Here is a 13,982-nt window from a genome sequence, read left to right as displayed (position 1 = left end):
CTCCCTCAACTCCACCACCTCCATCAACTCAATCCACTCCCTCACCTGTCCCACCTAAATCACCTCAACTGTCTCAACCGCCTCCACCACCTGCATCACCTCCTTCAGCTCCACCTCCACCACCACCACCTCCTTCATCTCCTCCAGTTCCACCACATCCACATCATCTATCAATTCCACCACCTCCAACTCTTCCACTACCACGGGGTATATTATGTCCTCCCGCTACGCCATGATTTCCACAACTACGTCCATCACCCTCTCCACCTCCACCACCACCACCACCACCTTGACCTCCTCTCCACCACCACTGGTTTCTACTACCACCTCTTCCTTCTTCACCTCCGACACCACCTCCCCTTCTCTGTTTCTGCTACTACCACCTTCGCCACCTCTACCACCTCCACCATCACCTCCATATCCATTCCTGCCACACTTCCATGCATGGACCCATAAAATGTATCAAGAGCCTGTCTGGCCGGGCGCGGTGGCTCACGCCTGTAATCCCAGCACTTTGGGAGGCCGAGGCGGGCGGATCACAAGGTCAGGAGATCGAGACCACGGTGAAACCCCGTCTCTACTAAAAATACAAAAAATTAGCCGGGCGCGGTTGTGGGCGCCTGTAGTCCCAGCTACTCGGGAGGCTGAGGCAGGAGAATGGCGTGAACCCGGGAGGCGGAGCTTGCAGTGAGCCGAGATCGCGCCACTGCACTCCAGCCTGGGCGACAGAGCAAGACTCTGTCTCAAAAAAAAAAAAAAAAAAAAAAAAAAAAGAGCCTGTCTAAGTAACACCAAATTCTGCCACAGATTTTCTATTCGAGTCACAACTATTTCTCCACAAAAGCCTGGAGGATTAAGGACTCTGGGGCAGCTCAGAGATGGAAAGGACTTTGAAAGGATCAAATTCAGTTCCTAATTTTACAGCTGGGGAAATCAGATCCACCTCCAGCACCACCTCTGGACACTCCTCCAGCAGGCCAGGGCTTCTCCCATCTCGGCGAATTCTTTGCCCCAGCAATTCCCTCTACTGGGAAGCCTCTTTTTTGGTTGAACCCTCCCGACTGGGGTCCTCCTCTGAGCTCCCACAGGCACCTGTGCGTTCCCATTCAAGCACGAGCCTTGGGGTAGCAGAACTATCTGCTTTTGTCTGTGTGGACAAGCAGACTGGGAACTCCTGGAGGGTGGAGGCTTGGTCTACATCGCCCTGCACCAGGCAGGTACCTGCGAGAGGCTGCGAGGTGTGTGCTGAGTGGAAAAGGAGAGGCTTCTCATTAACTGGGTCTCCCTTCCAATGTCACCTCCTCATGGAGGCCTTCCTTGATCACCCAGTCTCTACTCCGGTGGTTTTCAAACCTGGAGGGTTTGATAAAACACGAGGTTTCTGATTCAGTGAGGCTGGGGAGGGCCCCGAGAATGCGCGGCGCCCTCTGAGAGCCATCGCTCAGCCCCATTGCCCTGGTTTCCCTCCCTCGCTTTGAAATGGTGTCTCCACCGACTTCCTCCTGTCTAAGCTCCCTGAGGGCAAGAATTTGGGGCTGTCTTGTTCCGTGCTCAGCGCAGAGGCTGGCGCGGCACTGAACGAATGCCCATAGTCAAAAATAAAGGGATAGATGGTCCGCTGGGCGAAGGAGCCAGGAACACCCCAGAAGCCCAACTCACTGAGTTCTCGTCCTTCGAACCCCAGCGCCTCCCACGGTGCCCATGGCCACGGCCCCTTTAAATGTGCGCAGGGACGCCCCGGCCCTCGCCTCCCTGGATCCCTGACCGAGCAGGAAAAAAAAAAAATCCTTCCTCTTCGGGAGCGGAGGAAATGTCTAGGAGGGGGCGGAGGCGCGGCTGCGGCGCAGGCAGAGGCTCAGGCGGAGGCGCGGCGGCCAGAGCGCAGCGCGCCGGGAGCCAGGAGCCAGGAGCGGACGCGACGCCCCGCGCTGCCCCAGCCGCCGCCCCCGCGATCGCGCCCCCTCCTCCTCCCCCAGCTGCCCCCGCCCCGCACCCCCGCCCGGCGGCCCCGCCCCGGAGGCTCACGCCCCGCGCCCCTACTGCCCTGCGCGCCGCGCGGAGTCCGAGGCGCGCCGGGGCCGCGCGGGCGCCAGGGGGTGCGGGCCCCGCGGGGCGGCCGCGGAGTGAGGCAGTGTGCGGAGTCGCACTGGGACCCGCGGACGGACTGACGCGCGGACGGCGGCCCTGGCCCCGCGCGCTGAAGATGAACAGAGCAGGTAGGAGGCCCGGCGACCTCCGGCGCCGAGGCACGAGCGCGAGGGACCCTGGCCGGGCTCTCCAAGTTGGAGCTGCCGGGGCGCCCGGGGCAAGCTGCCCGAAATACCCTGACCTTCCCGTGCCGCTCGGCCTCGGCCAAAGCGTGCGCGGCTCCGGGGTCCTCTCGCCGAGGAGGCTGAGAATCGGGGGCCCCCGTCCGAAGCGCCCTGCCTCGGGGACCTTCTCCGCCTTGGCGAGGCCGCGCCCTTGCCGTGCGCGCCAGTACCCCACTCCCACGGCGGTCTCCGGAGTGACTGTCCCTTCCGCAACGGAGAAAGACGCCCCTTTCGCAAAAGCGACTTGGTCGGGCCCCAAAACCTTTGCCCTCCATTCCCCACCGTCCCGGACAGGTCCTTGCTCATCTATCAGGGGCCACACCTGACCCACGGGACCCGTCCGGAGCTCTCCCCGACTCCGGGACCAGTTCCCAGTCCTTCAGTACTTGGCACACGGGAACGAGGATTCCTGCTCCCTTCGCTCCCCATAGACCCCGAGGCTTGGAGCTCACTCTCCAGATGAGCCTATAAAGCCTTAAATTAATCCCCCTATAGCGCACCCCTCCCTCGCAGCGCCCTGGCCGGGGACGTTCATCGTGCCTCTCCTGGGGGACCCAACTCCAAGGGGACACTCCTGGCCGCCGCGCTGAGCCTCTCCACGTTCCCCCACCCCCAGTCCGTCGTGTTCCTGCTCTATGAATTTGACTCCCTCAGCTCATCCCTGCAGTTCAGAGATTCCGTGAAATCAAAATGTGTTTGAAATCGCAGGGATCCCTCCAGAGTAGTGCCATTTAACGGATTTAGAAAGTGAGACTCGGAGATGGGTGGTGCCTGAAACCCAGTCCTCGGGATTCCCAACTCCATCTACGGGGAGCGCAGAAAGTTCCCTTAAGATGAGAGTTTGCAAGGGAACAGTCCCAGCTAACTTCATCTGCCTGCCAAGGAGCAATCACCACTCTATTTTCTTTTTCTCACAGAATTTAGTAGAAGGCAGCCCGCTCCCCGACCAACACCCTTGTCCAAAGCCATACTCCAAAACACACATCCCTAAAGAAACAGGAAGCCACCATTTTGGCTGTCTTGGAACCATATCCTGCTGGTGTGTGTGTGTGTGTGTGTGTGTGTGTGTAGGATTTTTTCTTTTAAAAATCTTTTTAATGAAAAAAAGTCATTGTTTTAGCAGTGAGGTGCAGGCTGCGCGTTCAGACAGTCTGAAAGTGTGGCAGTACCTCCCGTGTCCAGGCCCTGTTACTGCTGGGCATATAGACACCTGGACAGTTAGTGAGTGTGGGTCACAGAATTGGGGAGCAGGATCGGGGATGCCACTTTTCGGGAATGGAAGAGGTGGCAACAGAGGCCCAGAGCCCAGCCAGCCACTGCTTGGAAAGGAGGTTGCCTCCTGCCTGTGCTGGCATGGCCTGAACAGAGCCAGGCTAGCTTCTTCCTACACTCCTAATAAAACTCGCGTTGTAACAATGGTGAGAGCGACTCCAGTTTTCCCACGTTTTCCTGCATGAGGCTTGGGCAGACCCTCCCTTCTCTGAGAATCTGGGGGATGGAGTGAGTTGGAATAAACTTAGAAGCAGGTTTGGTCCCAGGAAATCTTAGTCGTTGTCACTCTTGGTTTCAGCCTTCCTGTAATTTGTCTTCAGTGTAAACCTGGTTCCTTTTTCAATGTGATGGTAATGATACCAGCCTCACATTCAGACCATGCACCATGGTCTGAATTTCCTGATCACGTGGTTTGGTGGTTCACAGACTCCATAGGGCTGAATCTCAGAACCATCATATGCTTAGTTATGTGACCTTAAGCAGATTATTTAACCTCTCTACACCTCAGTTTCTTTATCTGAAAAACGGGGTTGTTAAGATTAAATAGACTAAAACATATAAGGTGCCTAGAAAAAACAGTGTCTGTCGCATAGCAACCAGTGAATACCAGCTAATATTTATTGGGTACTTACTATGACTTGGTATTGCTTTTAGGTGTTTTACTTCTGTCAGTTTATTTAGTTTTCACAGTCACCTTATGAGGTGAGTACCATTGCCATCCCCATTTTATAGATGGTGAAATTGAGGTGCAGAGATTTTATGGTCACTGGCTTATTGAAGGGCTGAGACAAGATTGAAACACAGACTGTCCAGCCTGAGAGCCTGCTTTTTTATCCAGTGCCTAACACGTAGTAGGGGTGTAGGAAATGTTTGCCAGTCGACTTTATTAGACATCATGTCTGTTATTTTCCTGAACTTCTCAACAGCCCTATGAAAAAACGGGGTATTTCGTCATTTTACCAAAAAGGAAACTGAGGCTCGGAGAGGCAAAATGATGTGCCCAAGATCACAGAGCCAATGTATAGCAGAGCTGGCATGGAAGCGCAGCCTTCCTGAGCCTCTTCCCACGCTGTCCTGTGCTGTCTTGCTGGTAGTGCCCTGTCGTGGATCACTGGACCAGCCTAATAGCAGCCTAATTAGAAATCATCAGGCTTGGCTTGGACATTCCAGCAGGCACCCAGGAATGAAAGTTACATTAAGATGTAATTGGAAGGTGAAATTGGAAGATAATTACTCTTGCAACATATGGTTATGAGACTTCCAGGGGGAGTATAGTGAACTGCAGCTGAAACAGACTTTGTAACTGAAGATGGGATGTCAGAGGATGTCTTAAGAAGAGCCAGGAGTTTAGAAGGCTGTGGTCGGCCAGAGCAAACCAGACTGACTCTTTGGTCCAGTCCCTTCACTCTACAGATGGGGAAACTGAGGCCTGGAAAGGGGAAGGGACTTGCCCAAGATCACACCTCCAGTTAAGGCAGAGCCAGGTGTGAAGATCGGGGCTCCTGGCTCCCCACCCCGTGCTCCTCCCAATACCCCTGCTAATTGAACTTCTACATAGCCGACAAGGGAGAAACAAGCACGAACATGTGAGTGACAGATATTTAATTAAAATAGAGAGAGAAAATATAAACTGGTACCAGGGGGCTGGCTGGGGATTATTTCTATCACTAGAAGCTGTTAAAAATCTCTTCCTCCTGTCAGTGTGATTCTCCCACCCCCTAGTTAACTCCCGGCATCTTGGCTCAAAGGGTGTTTGGAGTTTGAGTCATCCTCAGGCATAGCAAATTGCCAGGAGGCCCTGGGCATTAGTAACTCAGGGTGAGGAGGGACTGACCCCCAGGCTCCGTGATACAAGGAGAGGGAAGGTTCACACCATAGCCTTCTCCAGAGGAACTCAGGAGAGCCCAGAAGGTCTGTCAGCTACATCCATGCTGGGTTCTGGACAGCAAATCCAGAGGAGGAAACTGCGGCTTTGATTTAGCCTATAGTTTCGCCCTACCATACCCTAAAGCTCAGCATACCTTAAAGTTCCCTGGAATGCTGTATGCAGGTGGAGCCTGTTTTTTAATTGTGAATATCCTCCTGTCCTTCAACCTACACTCAGTGCTCTTGCTTTTCTGGGTCTTCTGTAGGCAGAATTGCGCTTAGACCCAGATAACATGATGCTGAGGTCAGGAGCTCCATCTGGCTCCCTTTTGTGAGGCGGGTGAGTAGGAGGGGGCAGAGCTGGATGCTCTCATATTCTTGATCTGTTTGCACCCTCATTTCTGCTGGCTGGGGCCCCCAGAGCTCCCTCCTTGGCCCTGTCCTCTTCTCTGTCTTCTGGTTATCTCATCAGGCTCCTGCCTTAACTTCCATCTCTATGATGGTGACCTCTAGTCAGACCTATCTTCAGAAGCCATAGCCTGCTTCACATCTCCAGCTGCTTGACATCTCCACCAGGGTGTATAATAGGTGACTGTGACTGGAGTTTGACCCGTGCAAACTGAAATTCTGGGTTTCCCTCCCCAGCACCTACAGTCTTTCCTGTTCCAGTTGGCAGAAACTTCACCTTCATAGTTGCTCAGACTCAAAACCTTGGTGTCGTTCTTGACTTTTCTCTTTCTTTTACACCCCACATTCATATGGTCAGCAGATCCCCTCAGCTCTCCCTTTCTGTTCAGGATCTGACCTCTTTTCACCTCAGCCTGGTCCAAGCCTCCATCATCTCTTGATTGCAGGAGTCTCCTCACTGGTCTCCCTGCTTCCTTCCTCACCATTTCAGTTTATTTCAACATATTAGGCAGAATGTGCATGTCCATCTGCCCAAAATCCTGCAGTGGCTTCCCACATCACTCTGGGTCAAAGCCCGAGTCCTGCCATGGTCTACAAGGCCCTGCATAATCTGCACCCTCCTATGATTCCTCTAGCCTCGTCTGCTTCTCCTGCTTGATCACTCGCTCCCCTCTGGCCATGCTGGCCTCTTCGCTGTTTCTTGGATGCCAAGTGAGTCCTAGCTTTCCTCACCACTTGCATGTCTTTGCTCACATGTCCTCTCAGTGAAGCCTATGCTGGTCACTCTATCTAAAATTGCAAAAAAAAAAAAAAAAAATACTCCTAATCATTTTCCATAGACTTTATCATCATCCAGCATATGATATGTAATGTACTTACCCTTTCTCTTGCATATCTCCCACCATCTCTTAATACAAGGTCCCTGAGTCTGGGGGCTTTGTTACAATTATTGATGCATCCAAAGAATCTAGATGAGGGCCTGGCACTTAGTTGGCACTCAATCAAGATGTATTTAGTGGAATTAGACTAAGAGAAATTGAATGGTAGCAAATTAAAGCTAGTTGTTCACTTTCTGGTCAGTTGGTAGTTCTGAGCCCTGGACCCAGCCTTACGTACTTTTTTTTTTGAGATGGAGTCTTGCTCTGTTGCCCAGGCTGGAGTGCAGTGGCGCAATCTCGGCTCACTGCAAGCTCCGCCTCCCGGGTTCACGCCATTCTCCTGCCTCAGCCTCCCAAGCAGCTGGGACTATAGGCGCCCGCCACCATGCCCGGCTAATTTTTTGTATTTTTGGTAGAGACGAGGTTTCACCGTGTTAGCCAGGATGGTCTCAATCTCCTGACCTCGTGATCCGCCCGCCTCGGCCTCCCAAAGTGCTGGGATTATAGGCGTGAGCCACCGCGCCCGGCTTACATACATTTTTTAACTGCCCAGCTGTTTCTGGTCACCCTGGACTTAGTTTCCCTGCATTTTATCCTTCTCTGCCTCACTAGATGCTGGGACCCCTGAGTCTCCATCATAGAGGAAACACTCTGTGGCAAAAAGGGGATGGCAGAGGGTCAGGTGACAACACCAGAAAGCAGGAAACGCAGGTTCTACCACAGCTCTGCTCTGGAGTTGCCGGGTAGCCCCACACCAGTCACTCACTCTCTCTGTGCCTCAGTTTCCTCATCCTTCATTGAGGGTCAGATGAAGGCTTTCTGGTTTTGGCTTGCCTTGATCTCAGAGGGGGTGTGGCTGAAGCACTCTGCGCCTGGGGCTGGGAGCACAGGACAGGTGCTGAGTGTTTGCCATTCCCAGAGGCTCCTGTGGGGAAGGCATTTTCCTGCAGGATCATGCCTCAGACACCCACCATAACCTTTGCCTAGGAGACAGTGCCTGAAGATCAATAGCTTGATTGGATGAAGGACTGGGTGGGAGGGGGTGATGTAGCCAAGGTGATGGTCATTTTTCATGGTCCACCTGTCCCTTTATCACGTCTCATGGCACCCATGTGAAATGCCCACCTGTTAAGGATGAGAAATGAGAGTCCCACCCCCAAAGAATAATTTTGCGCCAATGCCTGCCACCCAATGTTGACAGTGTGAAGTTCATATTACGTAGTGTATCGGTGTAGAGCAAGACTTCAGCCAAGGGAAGATCTGGGGTAGGCAAAGATGGACTTTATCTGAACAACAGCTATTATTTATTGAGTATTTCTATGTGAAGGCCTGCTATTGAGCCTTTTTTATATATTATGTAGCCTTTAATTTTTAAAACAACCATTGAGGGTAGGTGCTTTGTGGCACCCATTTTACAGATGAAGAAACTGAGGCTGAGTTTCATAGCTGATAAGTAGCAAAGTCAGGATTTGACCCAGATCAGCCAGGCTCCAAAGGCTCCCTCTGTTACCCCACCCTGACAGGTAGCTGAAGCGTATCATTTTAAGCTCCAATTTTTTGTTTTTCACTAATTTGGATAGATATTTTTCTAAACTAGGACGCACTTGACTGTGTATGGAAACAAGGAGTTTGATAGTCACTATTTCTAGAAGATTCTGGGTCGTTGTATGGATGTCGGTGGTTGGCCTGGGCATTGATGTGGATGAAATGGTGTGGATTATAGGTTTGATGCAGTGGCTATTTTAACCTTTAAATCCATTGGCACTGACACCAACTTTGGCTTCAGAAATACTGAAATTGAGGTGCCAGTGGTACAGTCCCATGAAGAAGTCTAAACCAGTTAGAGCTGTGCTGCACAGTACGGTAGCCACCAGCCACATGTGGCTAGGGAGCATGTAAAATGTAGCTAGTCTGAATTGAGATGTGCTGCAAATGTGAAATGCATATTCGGTTTGGAACACTTAGTAATAAAAGAATGCCAAACACCTCATTAATACATTTTATATATTGATTACATATTGAAATAATATTTGGATATTTTGAGTCCAATAAAATATATTGTTAAAATTACTTTTATCTTTTTTTTTTTTTTTTGAGACGGAGTTTTGCTCTTGTCACCCAGACTGGAGTGCAGTGGTTCAATCTCGGCTCATTGCAACCTCTGCCTCCCAGGTTCAAGTGATTCCCCTGCCTCAGCCTCCTGAGTAGCTGAGACTACAGGCATGTGCCACCACACCTGGCTAATTTTTGTGTTTTTAGTAGAGACGGGGTTTCACCATGTTGACTAGGCTGGTCTCGAACTCCTGACCTCAAGTGATCAGCCCGCCTTGGCTTCCGAAAGTGCTGGGATTACATGTATGAGCTACCACACCCAGCCTTGCCCATTTATATTTAACGTGCCTATAAGATAATTTAAAATTACCTATGTAGTGATATATGTGGCTCACATACCAGGGACAGCCCTGGATTAGAGATTAGTGGTGTTAGGTGCTTCAAGGACAAAAGTGGGCCTAACATGCATGGGAAGAGAAGAGTTCACTGGCAGAGACCTCCTCCTGGCAGTCTGCTTCATCTTCCCTCCTGTTAGGAGCCAGGCTGTTATTTTGAGGCCACTTGTGTCATACCCAAGCCTTAGTGGGAATGGAGCTGGGAGATTAGACCATGCTGAAGGGGAAACGTGGGAGTCCTAATCCATGAGTGGTGGGGATCCAGGCAGTACTTTTGAAGCAGAGATGTTGGGATGGAGATGGATTCTATGCCCGCAGTATGCAAGGGAGCTTAGGGGACCAGGCAGGTGACAGGGAAGCCAGGGAGGAGGCATGGGCAGTCTTGTGGCAGAGAGATGCTGAGCTCAAAAGTTGGCAACCACTCATTTGACTGTTCCCCTTCTCTAGATCCTTCCTATCCTGCAAATCTTAGTTAAAATGTCACCTTCTTCAAGAGGTCTTCCCTGGCCACAGCAGCCCATGCTTCTCTAATTCCTGTTGCACTGTAGTCTCCACCACATCTTTTATTCTGCCATGGTCAGTAGGTCCTCAGCATCCACAGGGAAGAGGCCTTTTGCAGATATCCATGTTGGCAAGTACTATATAATTTCTCCCATGAAATTTGGGTGTAGGCCTGGCTGGACACAGTCCTGAAGCATACAGATTCCAGACGTGACCCCCAGCAGAAGCACACATCACTGTTTCAAACCTTTGGAGTGTCATTCATGAAGGGATGAGATGGCAGCTCTTCAGTCATAATAGTCCAAGGGTCCCTGGCTCTACCCTCCAGTTATTCTAACTGAACAGTGAGTTCTCAGCAGAGTCTGTCTTCTCTTGACCCTAGGAGACCCTGCCGTCTGCAGTGCTATGTGTGTAGCTAGTGGGTACCCAATGGAGTAGCTGTAGAATGGGGGCAATGGAAGCTCCATGAGGGCAGCAGGGAGGGTGACGGCAAGTTCAGCCTTTTCTCGTGGTCGCTGGCTCATAGAAAGTGTTTATCAGTAGCTGCTGGATGAATGAATGCACTGACCCGGACACTTCATTTGAGGAGCGCAGGATTTCATTTGGTTGATTTTCATTAGTTGGCTGTGTGTAGAACAAAGGTCTGTTCACCTTGTTTGCAGAATGAATCTTTAGTGGAAAATCAAGGGGTTTTAAAGATTCTGGTGGAGGGCATAAGCCTAACACGAAGCACGGGAGGTGGGCTTCACATGGGCGGATGGAACCATCTGCAATGTCCCCAGCAAGTGGTGTGTAGGAGACTCTGAATGGAAATAAAGTTAATTGTACTTTTTCTCCTTTTCTCTATTTTTGTCCTCTAGATTCGCCAAAACCACCTGTTGCTCCCAAGCCAAAGACTACCAGTCCACTGACGCCAGTGACTGTGCCCAAATTCCCTTCCTCACCCAGGCCCGATAGTCTTCACAGTCCAAACTCCATGTTCAGGGGTCCGAAGCCCCCCATCGCCCCCAAGCCCAGGCTGACTGCCCCAAACGAGTGGAGAGCCAGTGTGTACCTGAATGACAGCTTGAACAAATGCAGCAACGGGCGGCTGCTCTGTGTAGACAGGGGGCTTGATGAAGGGCCCCGGTCCATCCCGAAGTGCTCTGAGTCAGAGACTGACGAGGATTACATCGTAGTCCCCAGGGCTCCGCTGAGGGAGGATGAACCCAAGGATGGGGGCAGTGTGGGAAATGAAGCCGTGATGTCTCCGGAGGCCTCTGGAGAAGAGGAAGAGGAGCATGAGGCGGGAGGCGAGGCATGTGGCCTGGATGGGGCGGGAGCTGGTGAGGATTTGGTGGCCCCTGCTGCTCCAGGGGCAGGAGTGCTGAGCAGGGACGGTGAGGAAGGCACAGACCTCGCTCCTGAGGATGAAGGGGAGGGCTGCGCTGATGAACCAGGGACACTGGAGCAGGTGTCCGGAAGTGAGGAGGAAGAGAAGCTGGTGCAGCCACACAGGGAGTGCAGCCTGGAGGACGGTGATTCTTGGGCTGGAGAGGCAGTCTTCCAGAGTGACCTCCTGCCTCACATCCATGGAGAGGAGCACGAGCCCCCCGACACCCCTGGCGAGGCAGAGGAGGATAATGGGGAAGGCTGTGCCAGCACAGACCCAGCAGGGGCAGATGAGGGTTTGGATTCTGACAGGCCCATGGAGGACATGGGACAGGATGCTGAGGAAGCCAGCGAGGAGCCCCCTGAGAAGGAGGAGCCGGCCACGGGGATCCAGGAGGCAGAGACGGCCACAGACGGCCCTGAGGTTCTTGAGGAGGGATGTGAAGAGGCCATGGGTGTCACAGGTGGGGAACAGGTCGACCTCGGTGAACCACCTGACCACGAGGAGGAAACCAACCAAGAAGTGGCAGCTGCCACCCAGGAGGACCACTCACAGGATGAGCCCACCGAGGAGAGCTGCCAGATCGTCCCTTTTGAGAATGACTGCACAGAGGACTTTGTGACTTCCCTAACAGGAAGCCCCTATGAGTTCTTCCCAACTGAGAGCACCTCTTTTTGCAGCAAGAGCTGTTCTTCTCTTTCTGAATCAGCGGAAGGTTTAGAATCAGAGCAGGCACCAAAGTCGGGGCTGTGTGCGGAGGAGAACCCCGTGGTGGGGCCTTCGTGTGGCTCTGTGCAGGGTGGAGCAGCAGCCCCTGATGTGGTGGTCGTACTGGAGGAGGAGGCCTTGGATGATGCACTGGCCAACCCCTATGTGATGGGAGTGGGCCTGCCGGGTCAGGCGGCCCCTGGAGAAGGAGGGCAGGCTGCATCGGACGCCCTGGGTGGTTATGGCTCGAAAGAAGAAATGAACTGTGAGTCAGAGGGTGGCCTGGTCTCTGCAGACAGGAAGAACACCAGCACGAGGACCCGGCCCCACTCTGGGAAGGTGGCTGGCTATGTCCCAGAAACCGTCCCTGAAGAAACCGGACCTGAGGCAGGCTCGTCAGTCCCTGGCATTGGAGGTGCCACAGAGGAAGTGGGAAAGACGCTTTTGTCATTGGAGGGGAAGCCCCTGGAAGCCAGCAGGGCCTTGCCAGCAAAGCCCAGGGCCTTTACTTTATACCCTCGGTCGTTCTCCGTGGAAGGCCGAGAGATTCCGGTCTCCGTGTACCAGGAGCCTGAGGGGTCAGGGCTGGATGACCATAGGATAAAGAGGAAAGAGGACAATCTCTCTCTGTCGTGTGTGATTGGCTCCTCTGGGAGTTTCTCCCAGAGAAACCACCTTCCGTCCAGCGGCACCTCCACACCTTCTTCCATGGTCGACATCCCACCTCCTTTTGACCTGGCCTGCATCACCAAGAAGCCCATCACAAAGAGCTCTCCCTCGCTCCTGATCGAGAGCGACTCCGCAGACAAGTGCAAGAAGAAGAAGTCATCCTTTAAGCGGTTCCTGGCGCTGACATTTAAAAAGAAGACCGAGAACAAATTGCACGTGGATGTGAACGTGTCTTCCTCTAGGTCCTCTTCAGAATCCAGCTACCACGGGCCTTCCAGGATTCTGGAAGTTGACCGGAGAAGCCTCAGTAACTCCCCTCAGCTTAAGTCTCGGACTGGGAAGCTCCGGGCTTCTGAATCCCCCTCCTCCCTCATCTTTTATAGAGATGGCAAGAGGAAAGGTGTTCCCTTCAGCAGGACGGTGTCCAGAGTGGAGTCCTTCGAAGACCGCTCCCGGCCACCCTTCCTGCCCTTGCCACTGACCAAGCCACGGTCCATCTCCTTCCCCAGCGCTGACACTTCAGACTATGAGAACATTCCAGCCATGAACTCGGACTATGAGAATATCCAGATTCCACCCCGGAGACCTGCCAGGGCTGGCGCGTTCACGAAGCTGTTTGAAGATCAGAGCAGAGCCCTGTCCACAGCAAACGAAAATGATGGCTACGTGGACATGAGCAGCTTCAACGCCTTTGAGAGCAAACAGCAGAGCGCAGACCAGGACGTGGAAAGGTACCTGACGTTCTTTTTCCTTTCTTGTTCGACAGCTGTAACTATCCAAGAGGCAGCATGGGTGTGAGGTACAGATGGACTTGCTTTCCAGCCTCAGGCTCTGTTTCTTACTAGCTGTGTTGACTTGGGGTGAGGGGCTTTGTATCTCTGAGCCTCAGTTACTTCATCCGTGAGATGGGACTCATGCTACCTCACGGTAGGGGGTTTAAGAAAATCAGAGTAAGGCCGGGTGCCATGGCTCACGCCTGTAATCCCAGGACTTTGTGAGGCCGAGGCGGGCAGATCATAAGGTCAATAGATTGAGACCATCCTGGTCAACATGGTGAAACCCCGTCTCTACTAAAAATACAAAAATTAGCTGGGCATGGTGGCGTGCGTCTGTAGTCCCAGCTGCTTGGGAGGCTGAGGCAGGATAATCGCTTGAACCTGGGAGGCGGAGGTTGCAGTGAGCCGAGATCGCGCCACTGTACTCCAGCCTGGTGACAGAGCGAGACTGTCTCAAAACAAAAGAAAATCAGAGTAGATATTCTGTGTGAAAGCAGTGTATAAAATGCCAAATATGGTACATGTAAGAGCATTTTTGTTTACATTATTTGGGAGACAGTTCTCATTATCTCCTAGGTAGGTGGCTTTGCTACTCCTCTCTGAGACAGTCACCAAGAGAGAAGGTTCTGGAATCTTGCCAAACTAAATATCTTTCACATCAGGAAAATACCCTAAATTCGGATTGATACCTTTTTGTTGAGTAAATATACACTGTATGCAACAGGGAACTAGAAAAGACTATTTAAATGGTTTAAAGAGCTGATGGTGCCCTG

General features: G+C 52.4%; 1 protein-coding gene across 1 annotated transcript in view; it reads left to right on the top strand.

The window, feature by feature from the left end:
- Positions 1 to 2,100: 2,100 nt before the first annotated feature.
- The window catches only part of FGD5 (FYVE, RhoGEF and PH domain containing 5), a 124,030-nt gene continuing 112,148 nt past the window's right edge, over positions 2,101 to 13,982 (top strand). The window contains exons 1-2 of the mRNA XM_003906862.5: positions 2,101 to 2,216; positions 10,545 to 13,164. Coding sequence (XP_003906911.4) covers positions 2,204 to 2,216; positions 10,545 to 13,164 — 2,633 coding nt within the window. The 5' untranslated portion in view covers positions 2,101 to 2,203. The remainder of the gene's footprint in view (positions 2,217 to 10,544; positions 13,165 to 13,982) is intronic.

This window comes from Papio anubis, chromosome 2, assembly GCF_008728515.1.
Source record: "Papio anubis isolate 15944 chromosome 2, Panubis1.0, whole genome shotgun sequence".
NCBI classification, from domain to species: Eukaryota; Metazoa; Chordata; class Mammalia; order Primates; family Cercopithecidae; genus Papio; species Papio anubis.
Note: the sequence above shows the minus strand (reverse complement) of the source record. Positions and strands in the feature narration are given on the sequence as shown.